At 42.2% G+C, this 23,186-nt stretch overlaps 2 protein-coding genes across 19 annotated transcripts in view; one reads left to right on the top strand and one right to left on the bottom strand.

Moving 5' to 3' along the window:
• The window catches only part of LOC134227061 (casein kinase I), a 263,425-nt gene extending 252,858 nt beyond the window's left edge, over positions 1–10,567 (bottom strand). For 14 of the 18 annotated variants that reach the window (XM_062708272.1, XM_062708276.1, XM_062708277.1 and 11 more), the window contains exon 1: positions 10,144–10,567. The gene's annotated coding sequence lies outside the window, so the exon portion shown is untranslated. The remainder of the gene's footprint in view (positions 1–10,143) is intronic. The other 4 variants (XM_062708282.1, XM_062708283.1, XM_062708289.1 and 1 more) reach the window with 1 other exon arrangement.
• Positions 10,568–17,368: 6,801 nt separating this feature from the next.
• On the top strand, positions 17,369–20,499 carry LOC134225505 (centrosomal protein of 120 kDa). The gene is made up of 4 exons (XM_062705660.1): positions 17,369–17,595; positions 17,652–18,512; positions 18,570–19,636; positions 19,694–20,499. Exons 1-4 carry the CDS (start codon positions 17,547–17,549, stop codon positions 20,378–20,380), a joined length of 2,664 nt encoding a protein of 887 aa, XP_062561644.1. The 5' UTR covers positions 17,369–17,546; the 3' UTR covers positions 20,381–20,499.
• Positions 20,500–23,186: the final 2,687 nt, after the last annotated feature.

Below are 23,186 nucleotides of genomic sequence, written 5' to 3'. Positions count from 1 at the left end.
GGTCAAAAAATTGCCGGAGAGTTGCCGATTCGATTGATAATAAAATCTCGAAAATCCATTTAAAGATAAAGGAGTTATTAGCGTTTGAAATCTATCCTAATTTCGTGACGGTCTCGAATTTAGAAATTTCCGTTTTACACCCTGTATCAGAGTCTTCCCCTTAGACGTAGTTTACGTCAAAAGATAGCATTTTGTCATTATTAGGAGAAGTTGTTCAAATTTTGGTTGGCTACTTAAAAACATCTTTAGGCCCTCCTAACACAGTGAATAATCGAGTAAAAAAGTTGTCAATCAAAAAAATAGCTCGCCACATAACGATCATTTGTCTAGAGGATCTGTAATAAAAATACGCTATAACAATACTATTATACTACCGTGAATCGCATGTTTGTCCCATATGAATAGGAAATCAGCAAAGATGGGAGAGATATGCAATTCACGGCAATATAGCTCTCGGTAAAATAGCGGAGAATTAAGTCTCCCAAGGGATCAAGTCTCCCAAGGAATCAAGTCTTCCCACCTTCCCCTACTGTATAAAGTTTAAGCTTTGAAACAAAATTGGAATCGGCAGGTCTCCTGCTTGCATGACTGAATGCCAATCTATGAATTGTGACATAAAACAACTTCAGTTAGCTACTGGTGAAATGCCAATAAAAGCAGCGATTTAAATGTCTGGCGAAGTTTCTGAGCGATCATTTTTCCAAGATCCGTAATTTCATTTCCGCCATGATCAAAGTATCATCCGACGGATACATAAAGCTTTATTTAAAATAATCTTAGTCAATAAAATAGTGATTTTTTGCTAGAAAAAGTGACTTTAGTGACTTGAGGTCGAAAAAAGAGACTTTTTAGTGAGGAGATGAGCCAGCCTCGGGCTGAAAGTCTCCTAAATAAGGACAACAAAAAACAAACACTTTTTAGTGACTTGCCCGAAAAAAGTGACCAAGTCACTAAAAAGTGACCCGCTACCAGGCCTGCAAAACATCGCTGCCCAATCAATTACAGAAACAGCTTTGTTCAGCTCACCAAAGTTACAGCGTTGAAAATCGTAATTGTTAGTTTGATCCGAGCTTCCACTAGTATACTTCAAATGTGCGTCATTGATGTCAATGCGAAGAACAAATGGCAATAATGAGGAGAGGCAGCGGGGGTACAATTAGCTCAACATCACTTGGTTCGCTTTCCGGATAAACTGATATGGTTGATCAAGGCTACGATGGATCGGGTGATATGCGTAGTTCGAGTTTCAGGGGCATTCCCGAGTCCCTTCGAAACGCGTAGAGGATATCGGCAAAGTGATGGTCTTTCGTGTCTGCTTTTCAACATCGCTTTGGAGGGAGTAATACGAAGGGCAGGGATTGACACGAGTGGTACGATTTTCACGAAGTCCGTCCAGTTATTTGGTTTCACCGACGACATTGATATCATGGCACGTAACTTTGATAGGAAGGAAGGAAGGAAGGAGGAAGCCTACATCAGACTGAAAAGCGAAGCTAAACGGATTGGACTAGTCATCAACACGTTGAAGACGAAGTACATGATAAAGCCTGTCCACGTTAAATTTCGGACATCCATCTCCAAACGCGATATTTAAACTTTTTTACCAACCACGATCTATTTACATGACAGCTCAATCTCTTCGCTTTACTGCTGCTTCCAGCATGTCTTAGCTCTTGTTAAATTTGATGGAATGGCGATAAATCAATTTAACATTATCTAACTGTCCGAAATTTAACGTGGACAGGCTTTAGGAAGAGGTTCAAGAGAGGTCAATGTAAGCCACCCACCACAAGTTTCTATCGGTGGTGACGAAATCGAGGTGGTAGAAGAATTCGTGTACTTGGGCTCACTGGTGACTGCCGAAAATGATACCAGCAGAGAAATTCGGAGACGCATAGTGGCTGGAAATCGTACGTACTTTGGACTCCGCAAGACGCTCCGATCGAATAGAATTCGCCGCCGTACCAAACTGACAATCTACAAAACGCTCATTAGACCGGCAGTCCTCTACGGACACGATACCTGGACGATGCTCGTGGAGGACCAACGCGCACTTGAAGTTTTTGGAAAGTGAAAAGTGCTGCGTACCATATATGGTGGGGTGCAGATGGCGGACGGTACGTGGAGGAGGCGAATGAACCATGAGTTGCGTGAGTAGCTGGGAGAACCATCCATCGTTCACACCGCGAAAATCGGACGACTGCGGTGGGCCGGTCACATAGCCAGAATGTAGGACAGTAACCTAGTGAAAATGGTTCTCAAAAACGATCCGACGGGCACAAGAAGGCGAGGTGCACAGCGGGCAAGGTGGATCGATCAGGTGGAAGATGACTTCCGGACCCTCCGTGTAGACTGCGTGGTTGGCGACGTGTACTGCCGTGAATCGCAATTCAGACCCATCTGTATATGCATGCCATATACAGATTGGATTTACTTGCGATTCACGGCAGTGTAGCCATGGACCAAGCCGAATGGAGAAGACTTTTATATACCGCACAGGCGACTTCGGCCTTAGTCTGAACAAATAATAATAATAAGAAAATGGTAACTTGGCTTAAATAGAAACCTCGCAGTTAATAACTGAGGATGTGCTGAATGAACAAGGAGGCGGCAATATCCCAGGGGGGATGTAATGCCAATAAGAAAAAGATGATGAGGTTGAGGTCTGAAATGAAAATTGTAGTGTTGTTAAAAATGTAATTTCCTTGCTTTTTTTGCCTTTCTCGTATACAAACAAAGTATACGTAAAGGCCTCATGTTCGCTCCAAAAACGAACTTTTTATAGGAGGCCCGGAGACCCATAGTGCTATATACCGATCGACTCAGCTCGACGAATTGAAGTGATGTCTGTGTGCGCGCAAACTATCTCCCTCATCTCCCTCAATATGTTGCATTCAACGCGGAATACTGTCCCATTGTTTGGTATTGAAAATTGGCTCAATCGGACTATGGTCTTCGGAGTTATGGCCAAAATATACTTTTTACTAGAAAAATTCTCACCCACTTCTTTTTTTTTTCGAGAATTGACCAGTTGTAGTCTTAATAGACTGGTATCTCGGCTGGGCTCTCCATGTGATACACAATACTAGCAGACGACTCAAGCTATGTTGCTCACTAGGTCACTGCGGCCTGGGTTTGTATTGTGATCAGACCGATACATTATTCTTTCTATCTACAGTCTGTCAATTATAAACCGAACAAATAATGGAAGCTCAACATGTACATAGATGTTTTCTAAATAAGTAGTTAACATGTAAATTTAATTATTAGTTACTTGGAGCCGACATTCAATACCTAATAGTAGTCTATGTTGACAACGGGTGGTACTGTTGCCATTTCCAAGTAACAATTTCGAATAAAGATGTAATGATATCATTCTGGTAGGGTAGTTTCAAAATAGATTAATTTAAGTACTATTGTAATAAATGGACACATTGAAGAGCTTCCCTTATTTTAACACGGTTGAGTATCGGATGTTTGTCAATACGTCGTCGAGTTAATTGTATCCTATCAGTCACAGTAATGTCATATGTTAAAGTTTCAGTAGTCTAATAGTGATCATTATACAAAATTTCTGTCCAGTTGTTCCGTAATTGCTTTTTTTTGGTCAATATTCAATTTTTTTGGTTCTAATATTCAAACCTTTATTATTTATTAAAATAATGAGGTCTAGAATTCAGTTATTCAAATTCAGGGTATACAATATTCAATATAATAGTGGATGAACGCATCATATGGTCTATCCTCATTTCCGTAAGTGGTCAAGTTATTAGTCTTGTAGCAATAATAGTGGTACTAGTTATTCTCTATCTTGTGAGTGCAATGGTCTCAATTAACTATTCTAAACAGAACTCTGTCTCTTGTCTTTCTGTCCACCGATGATCATGTATTTATTTTCGTTTTTTATTATTTATTTGATATCATTAAATTTCAGTCATTTATTTTACTATCGGTCATTTATTTTATTATAAGGTAAAGGTCAGCGAATTTGTCTTAATACGAGAAACACTAAGTCATGTCCCCTATATGTCCGCTAATTTTTCTAACTAACCTAATAGAAGGAAGAGAGAAACAGTTTTTTTGCGTTGATCCATGCAGCTAGAGAGACTAAAATAAAAAGATTATCGAGAAGATATAATAGATACATTCACTATCTCCAATGCCAAATTAGTAAATCTACAAATTCTACTTTTCACTACTAAAATTCTACTTCAGCTATACTGCCGTTATACGCATAACTGTCCCATGTATATAGGGAATCCCAGCAAACATGGGACAAATATACGTATGACGGCAGTATACGGGTACAAAATGAATCATTGTTAGCTACTACTACAAGTTTAAATAGATGTATGCTATTTGGATAAGCGTTTGTTTCAGGGTCTTGTTAGTATTAGAGTTATGTTAGTTAGACCCCTACTGAGCCCTGCCGGCACCTCCAAATTTACCAATAGGCAGTTGTTGTTAGATCGTGCGACACTAACCATTAGTTAACTTGGAGGCATGGTACCTTAAGTGTTTGGTATAACTGTTGACCTTATTTAAGTAAGATGTGATAAAAGTTTCTCTACGGAGCTTATTTTCAAACCATTACCATTAAAATAACGATATTCTTGTGAAGGAGATATAAAAAATGGAAAAATATATTAATTTTTTAATTTAGTGTTGAACTTAACCTTTGTTTGAAAAAAGCACTCTTTTAAACAACAAAAATAAAAATAAAATAAAAATCTTTTTAAGACACTTGAAATATCAACGTCAAGCCCCTTATCCATGGACAGGGAGAAAAATTCTCACTCACTTCTTAGGCACTTACTCTTAGCTGGTTTGCTCGCAACAAGTTTCATTCGACGCATTGTCCCATTGTTTCCTATTGAAAATTGGACAGATCAGTCTATGGGTTTCGAAGTTATGGCCAAAATTCCAAGGCCGGAGTGGCCTGTGCTGCACATAAAAGACTTCTCCATTCAGCTCGGTTCATGGCTGCACTTCGCCAACCACGTAGTCTGCGGAGGGTCCGCAAGTCGTCCTCCACCTGATCGATCCACCTTGCCCGCTGTGCACCTCGCCTTCTTGTTCCCGTCGGATCATTGTCGAGAACCATTTTCACCGGATTACTGTCCGACATTCTGGCTACGTGCCCGGCCCACCGCAGTCTTCCGATTTTCGCGGTGTGAACGATGGATGGTTCTCCCAACAGCTGATGCAACTCGTGGTTCATTCGCCTCCTCCACGTACCGTCCGCCATCTGCAACCCACCATAGATGGTACGCAACACTTTCCTTTCGAAAACTCCCAGTGCGCGTTGGTCCTCCACGAGCATCGTCCAGGTCTCGTGTCCGTAGAGAACTACCGGTCTTATAAGCGTTTTGTAGATAGTCAGTTTGGCGGCGAACTCTATTCGATCGAAGCGTCTTGCGGAGTCCAAAGTACGTACGATTTCCAGCCACTATGCGTCTCCGAATTTCTCTGCTGGTATCATTATCGGCGGTCACCAGTGAGCCCAAGTACACGAATTCTTCAACCACCTCGATTTCGTCACCACCGATAGAAACTCGTGGTGGGTGGCTCACATTGAACTCTCTTGAGCCTCTTCCTATCATGTACTTCGTCTTCGACGTGTTGATGACTAGTCCAATCCGTTTAGCTTCGCTTTTCAGTCTGATGTAGGCTTCCTCCATTCTCTCAAAGTTACGTGCCATGATATCAATGTCGTCGGCGAAACCAAATAACTGGACGGACTTCGTGAAAATCGTACCACTCGTGTCAATCCCTGTCCTTCGTATTACTCCCTCCAAAGCGATGTTGAATAGCAGACACGAAAGACCATCACCTTGCCGTAACCCTCTACGGGTTTCGAAGGGACTCGAGAATGCCCCTGAAACTCGAACTACGCACATCACCCGATCCATCGCCGCCTTGATCAACCGTATCAGTTTATCCGGAAATCCGTTTTCGTGCATTAGCTGCCATAGCTGGTCCCGATCGATTGTATCATATGCGGCTTTGAAGTCGATAAATAGATGATGTGTGGGCACGTTGTATTCGCGGCATTTCTGCAATACCTGACGTATGGCGAACACCTGGTCTGTGGTAGAGCGTTCACCCGTAAATCTTGCCTGGTACTGCCCCACAAACTCTCTTGCAATTGGTGCTAGTCGACGGCATAAAATTTGGGGGAGTACCTTGTAGGCGGCGTTCAGCAATGTGATTGCGCGGTAGTTGCTACAATCCAGCTTATCGCCCTTTTTGTAGATGGGACACACGACACCTTCCATCCACTCCTGCGGCAGAACCTCATCCTCCCAAACCTTGGTAATCACCCAATGCAGCGCTCTAGCCAGTGCTTCACCACCGTGTTTAAACAGCTCTCCTGGTAGTTGGTCAACTCCAGGGGCTTTGTTGTTTTCAGCTGGCCGATCTCCTCCTGGATTTCCTGGAGATTCGGAGCCGGAAGTCGCATGTTCTGCGCGCGTGCTCCTAGGTTCATTACCATACCGCCACCGTTGTCTGCCATATCGCCATTCAGGTGCTCTTCGTAGTGCTGCCGCCACCTTTGGATCACCTCACGCTCGTTCGTAAGAAGGTTCCCGTTTATGTCCTTACACATATCGGGCTGTGGCACGTGGCCCTTACGTGAACGGTTCAACTTCTCATAGAACTTTCGTGCGTTATTAGCGCGGTACAGTTCCTCCGTCTCTTCACGGTCTCGATCTTCCTGCTGGCGCTTTTCCTCCGGAAAATCGAGTTTTGTCTGTTCCGCGCCCGTTTGTATCGTGCCTCGTTCGCCCTCGTGCGGTGTTGCAGCAATCTCGCCCATGCTGCATTCTTCTCCTCAACTAACTGCTCACATTCGCCGTCATACCAGTCGTTTCTCTGATCCGGAGCCACCGTGCCTAGTGCAGCGGTTGCGGTGCTTCAATGGCGGATCGAATATCTCTCCAGCCATCTTCAAGAGATGCTGCGCCTAGCTGCTCTTCCGTTGGGAGTGCCACTTCCAGCTGCTGCGCGTAGTCTTGGGCTAGTCTACCGTCTTGTAGCCGCCCAATGTTAAGCCGCGGCGGACGACTCCGACGCGTGTTGATCACCGTCGAGAGTTTTGAGCGCAGACATACTGCGACGAGGTAGTGGTCGGATTCAATATTCGCACTGTTGTAAGTGCGTACGTTCGTGATGTCGGAGAAGAATTTACCGTCGATTAGAACGTGGTCGATTTGGTTTTCCGTTACTTGATTAGGTGATTTCCATGTGGCCTTGTGGATATTCTTACGGGGGAAGAAAGTGCTTCGGACTACCATTCCGCGGGAGGCTGCAAAGTTTATGCATCGTTGGCCGTTGTCGTTCGATACGGTATGCAGACTATCCGGTCCGATGACCGGTCTATACATTTCCTCCCTTCCTACCTGAGCGTTCATGTCACCGATGACGATTTTGACGTCCCGCAGTGGGCATCCATCGTATGTCTGCTCCAGCTGCGCATAGAACGCTTCTTTCTCGTCGTCGGATCTCCCTTCGTGTGGGCAGTGCACGTTGATGATGCTATAGTTGAAGAAACGGCCTTTTATCCTCAGCTTGCACATCCTTGCGTTGATTGGCTGCCACCCAATCACGCGTTGGCGCATCTTTCCCAGCACTATGAAGCCGGTTCCCAGCTCGTTGGTGGTGCCACAGCTTTGGTAGAAGGTAGCCGCTCGATGCCCGCTTTTCCACACTTTCTGTCCTGTCCAGCAGATTTCCTGCAGCGCTACGACATCGAAGTTGCGGGATGTAATTCGTCGTAGATTATCCTATCGCAACCTGCGAAGCCCTAGCGACTTGCAGTTCCATGTTCCAAGCTTCCAATCGTGATCCTTTATTCGTCGCCTAGGTCGTTGCCGATTGTATCGAGTCGTATTATCTTCTATGTCGTTCGTAATAGTTGTTTTTAAAGGCGGCTTATTGGGCCTGCGCAAACCTCCTGTCTCGTCGGAGGGCCGTCGTGTCAGGGCTGTTTAGCGTCCCACCTAACACCAGGACTTGGGCTTGTGCGCTTTGAGCGGCACACGGTCGCTTTGGCGGAGCCTACTTGCGGATACATGCAGCTTTTTATAGAGGTTTAACAGGGCCCACTGTCAAACCCCACCACATCCTAGGCAGGCGCCACAACTCGCAGATGGCCTGGGGAGGGATTGTCAAGCCCTCAAGCCCCCCATCATGTGATATAAAGCATAACGGAATCGAATTTCTTTAATTCAATAAAAAATATTTAGGCTCTTTTAGTGAAATGTCTTCAACTGTCTAAGACGAGTTTAGTACTGTCCATTTAATTCCACTACGTTTTGTTATCTTTACAGATACGTATTTCGACCTCAACTGTGAAGCCGTCTTCAGTGTCTCGTACTTGAATCGACTTTTTGTCCGCTGTTTGTTTTAATAACCGCGACGGACAATACACCCAGTTCTTTTTTTTAACAGTTGGGTTTTAGTCGACCCCACGATGATGAAAACCGCTTCTGTAGTTGACCTCGATGCTGATACTTTATCTTTTACAGTAGACATTAGCTAATTAGGGTTTCTTATGAGCGTTTTTAATTGGGTCAAAACCCGATATTCGCTAATCGCTAGTTGGTTTGAAGCCGTGCTCCGATTACCGAATGATCGTTGTAGAATAATGTCCAAACAGTAGCGGGATTCCCGGCGTCCTTGGCGGAATTTTATTTAGGCGCCACTTTCATACTAAGGAAAAAATGTGCAATATTTTACATTCCCGTAAACATTTTCAATCTCAACAGAAAGTAAGATAAAGTTTAGTGGATCGAAGATGTTTCAAACAACAAGCAATATTGGCGGTATACCCCAGAAAAGTTTTGAAATTTTGTGACATTTCTTCTCGCTTAACTTTTCAAAAGAACCTAAGCAACATTTTTTTCATGAATTAATTTAAATACTGCAATCAATAGCTTTCATGTTGTTCTGTTGATTGCGCTATTCAAATTAATTCATGAAAAAAATGTTACTTAGGTCCTTTTGAAAAGTTAAGCGAGTCTTTATTATTTGCCAAATATGGCAACATATGTAAGGAACTTTACAAAGTATCTTTACTATATCATTTCTCCCTTCTCCTTGCTCCCTGGCGCCCTTGGCGGGGCAACCCGAGCAAAGTCTGAAAACATAATGAGAGCATTTAGAAAACATATTTTGATCTCGGTTGATCAAAAGGACCTAAGTAACATTTTTTTCATGAATTAATTTGAATACTGCAATCAATAGCTTTCATGTTGTCCTGTTGATTGCGCTATTCAAATTAATTCATGAAAAAAAATGTTGATCAAAAGGATATCAACCTGAGTTATCAAAATTAGGCGCTTTCACAAAATCAGTTATCGATTTGCTCTCAAGCTTTGCTCGGGTCTCTAGTGCCCTTTGACTTTCATGAAGTTAGTGTCAAAAAGCATCACAACAGATCACAGTTATGCCACGTTATGCTCTATTTAGTATAATAATGATATTTATCATTTGCTTGAAATATATGGACAGAAAATGTGTTCTTAAATTGAAAAATCCTTTTTGTGGGGCAAGTGAAAAATTCAAACAAATTTTTTGGTTTTCCATATATTTTGTATCCTAAAAGTATTTTTTAAAGATTTTGTTCGCAGGCATATAAAGATTGGATAAATGATTCGTTATGGCATAAAATTTATATATATTATATATATTTAATATGATCAATTTCAATATTATATTCTACTTGTATGACTTGAAGAACATGAACTATTTACGATTTCCTTTACCCACTTGCCCCACCAAATTAACCACCGGCGAGTTAATAATAATTTTCCAATAATTTTTAAAGAAAACTAATCAGCAGCACTGGCTTTACTCAACAATCATCAAAATTTTTACAACTCGCGGTATCTCAGACTGCAACTGCTCGAAAGCACGTTGAGTGAACAGTTGCTCCGTTATCGGTGTGCGTGCGACTATTTGTGCAACCGCATCACAAACCCACACAAACAAACGGGAAGCCATCGCACAGTCGAAGACAATTTTTGCTCAATATTTCATTTTGATCGATTTTTTCTCTCATTACTCCGCCCTTCCATTCTAACTTCTAAAATTTTAGAACCAATAATCTGGATTTAACAAAAGAAAATAAACACTTACCACAATAAGTCACATTTCCTTCGGCAACCAATTCAAGCTAGGCAATTTTTTCTTCCCTTCACTCACTGAAAATGGACCACCACTGACACTGGCACGGGGGTTCTTCGGCTCTCTGTCAGCCTAATCCCGTTATATTTCTTCCTGCTCTCACTTCCACTACACTCCGGAAAAAAAGGCCAAACCTCACACCAGACCAAAATCCTTCACTCTGTTCCACGGCACTCCCAATTTTTCTGGACCACTTCCTGTTTGCTAGTCATAAAAATCTCCAGATCCGTCACAATTATGGGTCTCTTCTTCCCATTAATTAACTGCTAGTCCCACGCAAGAAAAAAAAACGATGAAGAAATTCGGACGACGAGACGGCAGCAGATTATCGCGGAACAACCCGACGTGAGCTCTAGCTGGTTCACTTCTGATTTCGAGCACGAGACAAATTCGGTTGCTTTGCTTCTGTGAGCTTCGAGACTTCGAACAACGGAACTCAAAAAAGTGCATGCGGCCGAGCTTTTTTGCTCTTTTTATTTTCACATGACCACTCACCTAGCAGTGTTGCGAGAAGAGTTGCTGGGCGGATGGATTTCATTTAAAAGAATGAATATAAATTAACCATTCATCGAATCGTTTGAATTTTTCATTTAGTTTTGTTTCAATCTGAATAGGGGAAAATACCTATTCTTGGCAGTCTAAGACATTCGCCAAATAGAATGATAAAAATAATGAATAAATACACTAAAACACAGGTATAGTTCAACTGGTATACATTTGTATGCTCTTTCTTTGATGATTGGTGTTCACTAAATATAACAGCTTTTACCACAAACTCAGTAAATTTAATGTAAAGTAACAGGTCAACGTTTCTTCTATTGGCATAGCAATTTCTATTATCAGCAATGAGTTTGTTCCCTTTAGCAACTAGACATGGAAGTAGAAAACTGGTAATGTATTGGTGCCAAATGCTGGTTGTTTATATCCTCCAGTAGTAGAATTCATTCATATTAATCGGCCGCACGCTCATCTCGCTTCACTCAATTTTGGAACAAACTTTATTGTTTATCAAATTGGCTTAAAACAAAAAATGGATTTTTAGCCTACACTACAAAAATTCCACACATTTTTATTGGCAAAAATCCATTAATTTAATTCATGATTCTAATTAGTGCACACATAACCACTCTCCACGCGAAGTACAAATATAATCTATAATCAAATAAAATGTATGTGTGGTCTCTGATATGCAGTTATTGAATTTATGTGTGGGTACAAATAGCATATATTTGGGTTGCCAAATTGCAAAAATTTATGTGTGCGACAAATATATTCAATATAAAGAATTTTTTCGGTGTAGGCATCAATTTTATGTGATGTAGACATATAGGCAAAAGCATTTAAACACATTATAAAACAAATTTAACCCTTATGCGGCCAACAAAAAACAGACGTGAATGGCAGATAGGGTACCCGTGTACCCAGATATTGATATTATCATAACTTTTACCATTTTCAACCTATTTTCAATAATGTTGGCCATTTTGGAGAAGGGAACTTAAATGCTTTTTGTCCGCTGCCAAGATTTACATCTTTTGTCTTTTGTAATGCCTTAGAGTCGTAAGCAAAAGTCTATCAACCAGTTTCAAATATACAACTTGCTCTTTGCGGTCCTTACATGATATGTTTGTTTCATCAAAAAAATCATGGTGGTTGTGTACAAGACACGACCGCTCGACGTAAACTACATAAAACCAAATCTATACACATAAGAATGAATTTTTGTCTGTCTGTCCTTATAGACTAGAAAACGGCGTGAACATTTGTATGTAGAGGTTTTTGGGAACGATGAAGGCTCTTATGATGGTATTAGACCCCTCCTCTTCTGGAAGGGGGCTCCCATACAAATGAAATACAAATTTCTGCTTTTATCGAAAATTAATCCAAAAAATAGAATCAAAATTTGCAAATTTCGAATACTTAATCGTCTTTTAAATAATGTAAAAAATATATAATTAATCAATGTTAGGTGAAACGAAGCTCGTCGGTTCTGGTAGTATAGTATATTAAAAATATATTCCACCTCGTGAGTCTTCATATGTGAATAATAAGCAGCACTGTCCTATCCAGCCGCTGGAGCCACCCCATTCTTACACTACGTTTCACAGTTGAATAATAGATAATAGGCAATCCCAATCCCAGATAAAAGTAGGCAATTATTTATGGTTGAAATGCGCTATGTAGGAACGGGAATGGTTATGATTGTTTTTAAGAGCTTGGAAAGTATTGAAGTTGCAAATGGAAAACGGTCCTGTCAGCCACATAAGGGTTAAAATACTATGGTGTGGCTATCACTTTTGATATAATTCATGGTCTGCGTCCAAATCTGAATAGAAGCATTTGTATTTTAACATTTTTTTTTTAAATAATAATATTTAATTAAATAATAAAAATAATTTAAAATAAAATCACATAGAATTGTGCGTGGTATCTTTTTAGCGTGTGTTTGATATGCTCACAAACACATTCTCTCGCTCTATTCCGAAGTGTGCTGCTGTCAAAGAAAACGAACAGTCCCGATTTTATTTAGTGAAACATAGAGCAAATATTGCATAAATTTGCTCTATGTGGTGATAATCAAGTGTTGATAAAGTGTAAAAAGTAGTTTACGTACTTAATTTGTCGTGTCATATGCAATAAAGAGGAGAAACAGGCGATCCAAAAAAGTAAGTAACAGTTTGCTTTTCGTGCGCTGCTTTCTTTGGCAATGCAATAATAGCAAGGATTTCGTACGTGCAAATTTGTTTCGGTGATTAAAACATCAAATCTTGCTACTTTTACACAAACAACTTATTCAAATGAAAGCTTAGACATGAAATTGTGTGATTGAATCATAATTATGTTCATAAAAAGTGTATGTTTGCTGGAAAACGCAAATATTGTTGAGGGTGCCAACAACCGTCGCACCCTGCCAATGCCGTATTCTACCCTACATAGTATTCAGAAGTTCCTGCGAAAATTCCTCCAGGAATTCCTTCGGAAGTTCCTCCGAAAGTTCCTCCAGGTATTCTTCCGGAAGGTCCTCCTGGAATTTCTTCGGAAGTTCCTCCAGGAATTCCTTCGGCAGATCCTCCAGGAATTCATCCGAAAGTTTCTCCAGGAATTCCTCCGGAAGTTCCTCCAGGAATTCCTCCGGAAGTTCCTCCAGGAATTCCTCCGGAAGTTCCTCCAGGAATTCCTCCGGAAGTTCCTCCAGGAATTCCTCCGGAAGTTCTTCCAGGAATTCCTCCGGAAGTACCTCCAGGAATTCCTCCGGAAGTACCTCCAGGTATTCCTCCGGAAGTTCCTCCAGGAACTTAAGATTGAATCCAGTTCTCCACGAGCAGTAATAGCCGCTACTTGCATGTGGGCTAGTCTCTGATTTGACGTTTGTGTCAACTGTACCCACCGTTCCGAGCATTTTGATCAATGTGGTAAATAACTAGGTGCGGATTCACGTCTTCTTATAGCAAGATACTGGTGGTGAGCTGGGTGCTGCGGATAGAGCAGCTTTTCTACTCTCAAGCGAATAGAGGGATATTTTGAAATCATTCCCATGAGCAAAATTATTTTGCAGTTACTAAGCTGGAAAATACTTCCCGCTCTTCGAATTCCTCTTTCCAAAATTATTCTTTTTGTTTTTATTTTGAATTTTTCAAATTATATCGAAAAAAAGTTTTAAAAACGTTGAGAAAATGCGGATTTTTGATGCAGATGTTGCGGCATTATCGAACAAAAAGGCTGCATCTCGTTAAAATCAAGAGAAGGCCGAAGTCATTGAAGATAAATTCACGGCACAAGAAGCTACATAACCGCTGTCGTCATGCCCCTTCGGTGGACCCACAAAGAAGGTATCAAGCATCCATACCTTCACGCGAAACCACTGGAACGGTACCAGCTCAATAACTGGAGAGAATACAGTCGCCTCTCCACATCTCGATATTGAAGGGACCATCGAGATAGGGAGAGATCGAGGAATGGAAGGAAAGTTGAAATGGGTACTAGATCCAAAAAAGCTCGTTGCGATGAAAAACGACAACAAAACAAATGTCGTTTCCTGTTGTTGATGTGTTTGTCCAAAGATGGTCTAGTAGCCTAAAAATTCGAACATATCGACATAAGGAGAATGAATCCTAAACCAAATATGATATGAGCACATCGAGATAGAGAGATATCGAGTTAGGGAGGTTATCGAGATGTAGAAAGCTCAAGAAAGGGACTGAGGAAACCATCGACATAGGGAGAGATATCGAGATATAGAACATCGAGATGTAGAGAGTCGACTGTATCTTGATTACGAGATCAAACAAGGCAAAGAAAAGTGTATTCAATGCTTTTTCAAGCGTCTTGATCCCCTGTGCATTGTACAGTAGACGTTCGATAACTGCAAGTCATTTAACTGCAATGCTTTTCAACTGAAATTCGATAGTTGCAACAGTTTTGCAGTTATCGGACAGCTAAACTTCAAACTGGTGTCAAACTCAATGACAGCTGCATTGCGCTGCACATTTAGATGCACTTTTATTGCATCTGACGTCGATTGATAACCGTTTGACGTCCAGAATGAGTTGCAGTTATCGAACGGCATTCGTTAACTGAAAAGTAAACATTTTGCAGTTATCGAAAGGCTACTGTAGTCCAAAAGCAGAAAATGGATTAAAATGATACCGAAATTAACGAAGGGGCACGACACTTCCGCCTTTTTGGAAAAAATCGCCAAAAACCCTATCAAACTTAACACTTTGTAAAATCACAGAGAACAGACGTTCATCTTCATTCGCGTGGTTGTGTAAAAGTTTGTACTGGTCATTTTAAAGTATGTCGTTATGCCCCCGTTACGCGGTGCTAGTGTGCTGATAAATATGGTTAAAATTTGCCGTTTTACTTTTTAGCGCTAGTGTTCATTCCGAATTGCTCCTAGGCTCGCTCCTAGGTGGCAGCACTACATTGTTTATGAAGTGTATGTCAACGCCATCACTTAGTGGAACTGAGTTTTTATGTCGGACAGCCTGCGTTGGCGGCGCTGAGGTGCGAATTAAATCTTTACACACAATTTTGTTCGAGCATCCATGTCTGTTCTCTGTGGTAAAATATCCTATCAAATTAATCTAAGCGTGCACTTTCTTCGTCTATCCTTTTAATATCTGTTTCTAACCCTTTATATTTCCAGATATTCCTTTCAAGCATATGTCAAAATTTGACAAGTCAAGTCAGATGAGAAAAGGCAAAACGATGTGATGAAAGGATACAAAAGAGATACACAAAAACAAACAAGAATATTTTTTTTCTTGAGAAAGGGTTAATGAAAACCTGCATTAAGATACCTGAGGAGGTTCTCAGGTAGTGTGGGGATAGGTGTCATCTTGGGTGTCATGTCATATAGTATTTCACAAATCCTTCCTCTAGTCCGCATCCCCCGGCTCGCAATTGAGCAAAACATGAAGGGGAATAAGAACTATTGAGAACGCTCAGACTTCTGCTAACGCGCAATGCGTTTCAAAACACACAACATCGACTTCCAGGTGGCAACCTCAGCACCCGTCGATCTCAAGCCGTGATAGTGACGGTCTCTATCACCATGTCACTAATTTGAAATACATTTAACTCACCTTCGAGCACACCGACAACAAACATACATACATATTCTCACCCACGTACATCCAAGGTGGAGACTTCGGTGCCGATTATTGAACTTATTTGGCTTTGGCAAAAAATCTAGAGGTTATTGTATAGAACAGTATCAAAAGAAAACCATGGATATTATTTCCTCTTTGTTTGTCATTCTGACAGCATCTTGACAGTATCGTAAACGAAAATATCCTAAAATATCCGTTTCTAAGCATTTCTAATCTCAGAAAAGATAGTCCAATTTGAGTTAATTTAAGCGCAGACAGACGTTTAAGTTCATACATTTGAATTCGATTTTCCTGTGTAAATTTTCAAATCCAAATACGTTGGAATTGCACTGCTCGCTAGCGCCGCCTATACAACTTATTGCTACATGAAAACTGACGTTTTGTCTTATCGCCTTCTACCTCTCCACGTTTACCACCCACCGAATCATGGAAGCAAAACAGAAACACTCAGTGCAAAGATGTCCTCGCACGGCCGCAAACGTCGATACATTGTTTTTCAATCGACTATTACAATGCAATGCAACTAAGCGAATCACTTTACTGCAAGTTTATGCCAGGAACTATTTAATATTAGTTATTAGTTCCTGGTTGATTGAGGTTCGGTGTGTTTGTTTACACATGTTTTGCAAGAAATTTTGTTCGAGCCTCCATGTCTGTTCTCTGTGCTATAATTAATTGGAATTCAACTCCAATCTTATCGACACAAATGCCAGAAAGACATTTTAAACTATTTTGACTCGACTTGATCCTATCCACTACTTCGAAATTTTTTAATGAGTTTTCAAAGCTTTACATATACATAGAATGCATTAAAAACAACGTTTTATTTTATACATCTCGTGATAATTAGCTTGAAATATACAGTCGCGATTCGCTGGTTGGGCCACGACCTCGGCCCAACTAACGAATTCGGTTTTTTAGTTGGACCAACTGACAGCCATTTGAACACATGTATTTCGACTTGAACATCACAAATGATGTCCAGTGACGCCCAATCCCGTTTTCCGTGTTTACATTGAATTTTGACGTACGGTTGCTTTTTAGTTGGGCCATGGCCCAACCAGCGGAGGCCCAACTAAAAAGTGACCCAAGTATTAAGATCCCAACCAGCGAATCTCGACTGTATATCCCATACATGAACCCGTGCTTAATTCACTGAAAATAATCTACACGGGTGTTTTTGTAGTGCGAAAGTCGGTGTTGCCACAATGTGGCAAAGTTTCTAATCCCTTAGGGGCCGTACACTAATTACGTAAGCAATTTTTCTGGGTTTTTGAACCCCCCCTCCCCCCATGTAAGATTTTTTCCATATAAATTAATTTTTATTTATATGGAGCGTAAGAAAATGGTCGAACCCCCCTCCCCCCATAAGTGCTTACGTAATTAGTGTACGATCCCTTATTGGGTTTTTAGGCATTTTGAAAATATCTTTGAACTGGAGCACCGCAGAATGAGTACCATTGCGTTCATTAATTCATTCGCTCACCACAGGATGAATTTGGAAAGCTTTTACTCTTTAACAGCAAAGCTCCGACAGACACCCCCGCACCGGAGTCTAATCAGAAACTTTGCCACTCACGTTCGTTTAGTTTGTTTACGTTTATGATCGTGATTCGTGGTCGGGTTGAAAGTACCTAACGGAAAGTAGGGACAAAACTGAAAACAAAATAAAATTTATAATAAATTTTATTTGTTATACTGAATTTACATTAAAAATAAAAAAAAATCAAACATTTTTCAATGGAGCATCCACCTGATCAGCTTGTTATTGCACTACACATTTTGGACGGTAAGTTTTTCATTTTGATTGGGATCTTATCAAACTAAAAGTTTTAATACTGTCAGCCATTAACTTCCACCGGTCGAAGAATACCCCGATTATGCTGAGTGCATCGCTGGACCGAAACGTTCTGGAGACCGAATGTCGCCTTCCCGGAATCGCTTCTACCAGCTTCGACAGCAACCTGGTTTGGGAAACCGATCGACGTTCGGTCAAGCGTATGAAAACTGAGAACCTTCCCATCAAGGTGGAATGCTACGCCGTTGACCCGACAACGGCGATCTCTGAAGCCAAGCCCAGACGGTCATTGATCGGCCATCTGGTGCTACCGCTAAGGTCAGTTCCGTTGCTGCCGTGGGCAAAAGCAGATAGTGTCAAACCACGCTGGTTCCGGGTGATCGGGCTTGTTGCGCCAGAGTGGAAAAGCCAAAAACCGGAAGTGCAACTGGCTGTGGTCATAACAGACAAAGAATATTTGAATCCTGATAGGAGGAAACCAGGCGAGGTCGATTCGGAAAAGGAAGGTGATCGGAATTTAGTAATTTTCACTAATCCGGAACCGTCACGACTAGGGTCCGGTGAAGGGTTACCGATTCGATTACTGGAAGAGCGGGGATTGCTTCAGCTTGGCTCGGAGGACCAGGAATGTGATATCTTCTTGGTAAAAATAGTACTGAAATATGCTAAACAGTTAGCCAAACTGCTACCGGATGGGGAGAAAGAGGTGTTAGAGGGCAACTTTCGGATGCGGTACGATTTGCTGGGAGACAACTATCCTTGTTCTTTGGAGAAAAGACCAAACGGGACATTTGCCATTCAAGAGAAAATCGTTATCAACTTCAGGACCACGCTGCATTCTTTGAAAAGATATTTTGAAGAGATATTCCTCATTCGGTTAGAAGTGTTGTATGCTGAAAAGGTTATTGGTGAGTTCTAGTTAAATAAAAAACATATTTCATATTTACTAAATCGTAGAATTTCAGGTCGGTGTTACTTCCGGTTTGGCAATTTGATACAGGACGAACCACTGTCAAAATTTCTTAGCAAACAGCGTGAAACTGCAACTCAGGAAGTAGAAAAATTCTATCCGATCCAGTCCGTGGCTACAAAGTATGAGGATAAACGACAAGAGGATGACATTTCAGACATATCTTCCTCAACAATGACATCTATTAAATGCAAATTTAGCCTGAAATACCTGTCTTCGGATCGTAAATCGGTGCCGGAACCTGTACAAAAGATCCTGGATTTAATCCCAGAAAAAGATTTACCAATAGTAGATATTCCAGAAGTGCCTTCTATTCCATCCATAAATCTCAATCCAATTCGACCACTCCCGATGCCATCTGCAGCTCCACCAGAGAAAACCGACATCGAATCGATCCTGCATTGTGAGGATAGAGATCTCAGGGACGTTCCGCGTACTTTCAGCTACAATCTGCTACTTCAAAGTGTAAAATTTACGCACCGTCCACCTCCCGGTCTCTGGCAGATGTCTCTTTACCATCCTCGTGGGGACACACCCTTCACGAAGGTGACAATGGAACTGGATTCGATTGAATCAGAGACGGTAGAGTTCCCCAATCTTCAGCTTCAGTTATATTTCTCCGCACTTCCGGATCGAGTGCTTCCAACGATCACTGCTGAATGTTCCAAATTGAGCGTAAACGGCCCACATGGGTTGTTTGGTTTTGCTCGGTTGGATAATCAAAGTCTGGTCATTGGAACAAAGGAAAAGCAGGCCGGGGTTCTGATTCTTGAAGATCAAGCTGGGGAGAGTGTCGGAATGGCAACGGTGTTCAGCTTCCTGGATGAAGTGGGAATTAATTTTAACAGCAGAGCTCCGCATATTGGACCCGAAGTTGTTGCTGTGGAACCATCTGCCAAGGGTCACCTGGACGATCAAATATCGTACAAAATGTTAGAGGAACTGAAGCAGTGGATGACGCAACAGCGGGAGCAGTTTCTGATCGAGTTAAAACAAAAAGAGGTGGCTTATTTGACAAAACTGACTACCGACTGGAAGCGAAAGCAAGCGAAGGAAAGAGAGGTTTGTAAAAGTTGTTAAGTCCTTTCAATCCCAGAAAACTAACATTCTCCAATTTAGGAACTTTCACAACGCTTGGAACACGCATCTGCATTAACGGTAGCCCTCGAGGAAACCAAGAAGAGCATCGCTCAGCAAATCAGAGAAAGGGTCGAGCAGGACAGGACGCTAGAGGACCACCGTACCAAACTTGCACTGTCACATCAGCAACAGTTGGCTGACATTCGTGAAAAGGCCACCCGCCTGGAAGAGGATCTCACCCATAGGACCAAACTACAGAAGCTACGCTGCCAGGAGCTGGAAGAAAAGAACGATTCGCTAATACGGGACAACGACATCCTAAAACTAGCTAATGAACGGTTAGAGGTCCAACTGTCAGATTTAAAGGGCGAGCTTCAGGAATATGCTAACCAGCGTAAGGCTCTCGAGCAGCAGTACCAAGAGTTAGAGAAATCAAAGCTGTTCTATAAGCAACAATGGGCGAAGATGATTCGCCAGGTGCACAAAATGAAGCTTGAAGACGAGCAAAAGCTCGGCGAATTGATCCAGGGTAAGGAGTACAAGGAGAAAAAGAAGAGTTCATGGTGGGCCGATCATTTTGAAGAAGACGTTAACTGCATTGCTGCAAAGGAAAAACAGGAAATGGATGCCGTTCATGATTTGCTCTTCGAAGACCGATGGATGCACCACCAGCATTCACAGCATCACCATCCTCATCAGTGTTGTTCAAAGGACAGGAAAGGGTGACCCCCATTGAACTTTACCAATGGGATATGTAAAAGACTGTTGTTTATTTAATTAAATTATTTATTTATTATTTACAAAAAAGTAGTCTCGTAAAAAATCAAACATTTTTAATGCTAAAATTGTTTTCTAATTTGAAATATTTTGAAGAAACCGTCTAAATGTCTGAGAGAGTTTAAATGAAAGAAGATATGAGCTTCCAAATTTTTTATTAGGTATTATTTGTTCTACAGATCTTTTGCACTTCCTCAGCAAAAATGCTGGGATTTTTCATTTACTCCGGGCAATCTGAATGCTAAAAGGAATTATTCTCTGTGGATTTCATTCGCCGGGTGACTGAGATAAGTATAGCTCTCCTAAGGATCTCAGCAGATATTTTGGGACGGATTCGGCTGGTGAGATACTTATCGGGATTATACGCACGTCCTCCAGGTGCCACATCTGCTTCAACTCCTCCGCCAAGTCGTGGTACTTCTTTAATTGTTGGAGAATGTTGCTTGAAAACTATGGTCTAGCAGTACTACAGCAATGTCAACGAGGGTTGTCGAAAATCACAATATCGGATCGTAGTCCGACTCATGTAGCCCAGGGAAAGATCTTTCCCTAGCTTCCGAATGGGGATGAATTTCGACGACTTCCTGGACAATGGGAAGTAGCTGAGACGGAGGTACTGATTACGAGTCAAAGAGAGTAAGAAATCCTGTTTCGACAGACTGTGCTAACTCGAACCCATGGGGAGACGCCTATCGGCTGAAGTACTCTTACCACACCACGGCCCAACCCATTGATCGCTAGCAGCGAGAATAGGACTAGGCGAAGAAGAGGTGGTGAGGGCGATGGTAGAGGAGCTAATGACGCACCTAGATGCACTGGATGGGATTTAAAACATGGCGTTGAAGGCATGTCACAAATCCGGAAATGTTCGGGTCAGTTATGCAGGGGTGCAAGGACGAGCCACCAGGAGACCCCTAAGCGTACAGACTAATCTGTCTAATATATACTGTACGAAAGCTAGGTACTGGAGAAGTTAATCATGAACAGGCTGTCGCCGTACGGCACTGAGCGCCAATAAATCGGTGGTTGACACTGCAGAGGTTGTCATCAAAGGCAAGCGGCACGATCTCGGTATGACGCGGCTATATGATTACCGTGCCTACGAATGTTAGGCTTTGGGGGCCTACAAAGAAACTAACCGCTAACGGAGCACCAGGGGATCCTTTATAGTATTGAGCCCTTACTGCGCTAACCGGAGCTATGGCGTAGCTGACTTTTTGCATCTCAGAGATAATATGTTGTTCGGCAGAATCGAGTAGACGATGGTAAATTGCTTTATCAAACAGATCGGATAACCCTGAAATAAGTCTGAGGGACGATAGGGTTTGGAGCACTCATGTGTTTGAGCTCGAGATTTGGGATGCTGTCGAAGCCTATAGGGCCTTCATGTTTTTTTGATGATTTGATATAGGCCGTTAATTCGTCAGCTGTGATCTCCAACTCCTCCGTGAAGTCGTTCGCAAGCTCGCTGACGGCTGCTTCATGCGGACTGATGATGTTCTGTCCAAGATTATGTCAGCTGACGAAATGGCGACCTATTTCGGCAGCCTTCTCTGCTGTCATTGTTGTCTTGTGGGATCAAAGGTGGAATGGGCCGAGGCTTGGATTTTAGAATTTTGGTTAGTTTCCAGGACGGCTTAGCACAGTCTGGGAGAACGCGGATCTTATTGGAAAAATCACTATTTCTGAGGTCCACTATTCTGGCCTGGATAGTTTTGGTCATGCGATTGCGCCGCGCAAGCAGCCCAGTGTGTAGGTACTGCCTGCGAGTGACATTTCACAGACGGATCAAATGTTTGGTGAGTGTATCAATGGTTAGGGTGTTGCTGGAGCTCCTGGAAGATGACCGGCTGAGAAACGTGATCGTTCATGTTCGTGATGAAGATGTCGAGCGTTTCACGTGCCCCGGACCGTGTCAACCGAGAAGGGTTGTCAGAGCTCAGGATGGTGTAGTGGCCCTCCAACTCGTCGTTGGACCAGACGACTCCGTTTCGGTTTGAGATGGTGTTGCCCCATGATTGGTGCTTTGTGTTCAGGTCTCCGGCAATGACGACCTATTCCTTCCTACCTGATTGCCATCATCTGGAGCTTGTTCGATCGAACCTCACTAGCTTAAAACCTGGAAATCGCTGAGCTCGACGATTTTGATTTTGAACGAGCAAACGTTCCAGTTTACCAGACCCAACCTAGAAGCCATTTTCAATGACGAAAAAGTCCAGAGTGTAGATCTGATCGAACCGGGATTTGCAGCTTCGAAGTCGAGCTGCAAGTAGGCTGAATATCGGAGCCAGCTGCTCCGGGGTGTAGAGCGGAGTGGATTCCTCCGGGGGTAGAGGATGCTCATCTTGCTGTCGGCGGGAGCGGGGGCCATTTGCTGAAGGATGGAGTTGACGGTGCTGGAGCTTGACCCGACGCAGCTGCTGCTGCCAGTTGTTTGTGCGTTTGTAACGGTGGAAGGATTGGAATCGCTCGACAAGGAGCCGCGATGGCCGGATAGTTCGGCTTGTTGAGTACAGGAACACGCTCAGTCAACACAAGATCGTATATGATGTCATATAAGTCGATAAGGCGGAGGCAATATAGGTACTTCCCTATACAGTGAACGTTCGCTAATTGGGTTTTTTCTAGTTGGGGTGTTTTTTAGTTGGGGGTTCGCTAATTGGGGCGAAACCCAATTAAAAAGCAGCTAATCGTCAGAAAGTGATGTCAAAAACGCGTTGACGTTTTGCTTCCGTGTTTGGCGGGATCGATATTT

The sequence above is a fragment of the Armigeres subalbatus genome, chromosome 3 (genome assembly GCF_024139115.2).
Source record: "Armigeres subalbatus isolate Guangzhou_Male chromosome 3, GZ_Asu_2, whole genome shotgun sequence".
NCBI lineage: Eukaryota > Metazoa > Arthropoda > Insecta > Diptera > Culicidae > Armigeres > Armigeres subalbatus.
This window is presented reverse-complemented; position numbering and strand designations above follow the sequence as displayed.

What these genes read in the sequence shown, in the direction of transcription:
- LOC134225505 (XM_062705660.1), top strand. Translation starts at nt 17,547, where the DNA reads ATGGAGCATCCACCTGATCAGCTTGTTATTGCACTACACATTTTGGAC. An exon ending in GTATGCTGAAAAGGTTATTG is followed by an intron (nt 18,513 to 18,569) that starts GTGAGTTCTAGT and finishes GTAGAATTTCAG; the next exon opens with GTCGGTGTTACTTCCGGTTT. An exon ending in AGCAAGCGAAGGAAAGAGAG is followed by an intron (nt 19,637 to 19,693) that starts GTTTGTAAAAGT and finishes TCTCCAATTTAG; the next exon opens with GAACTTTCACAACGCTTGGA.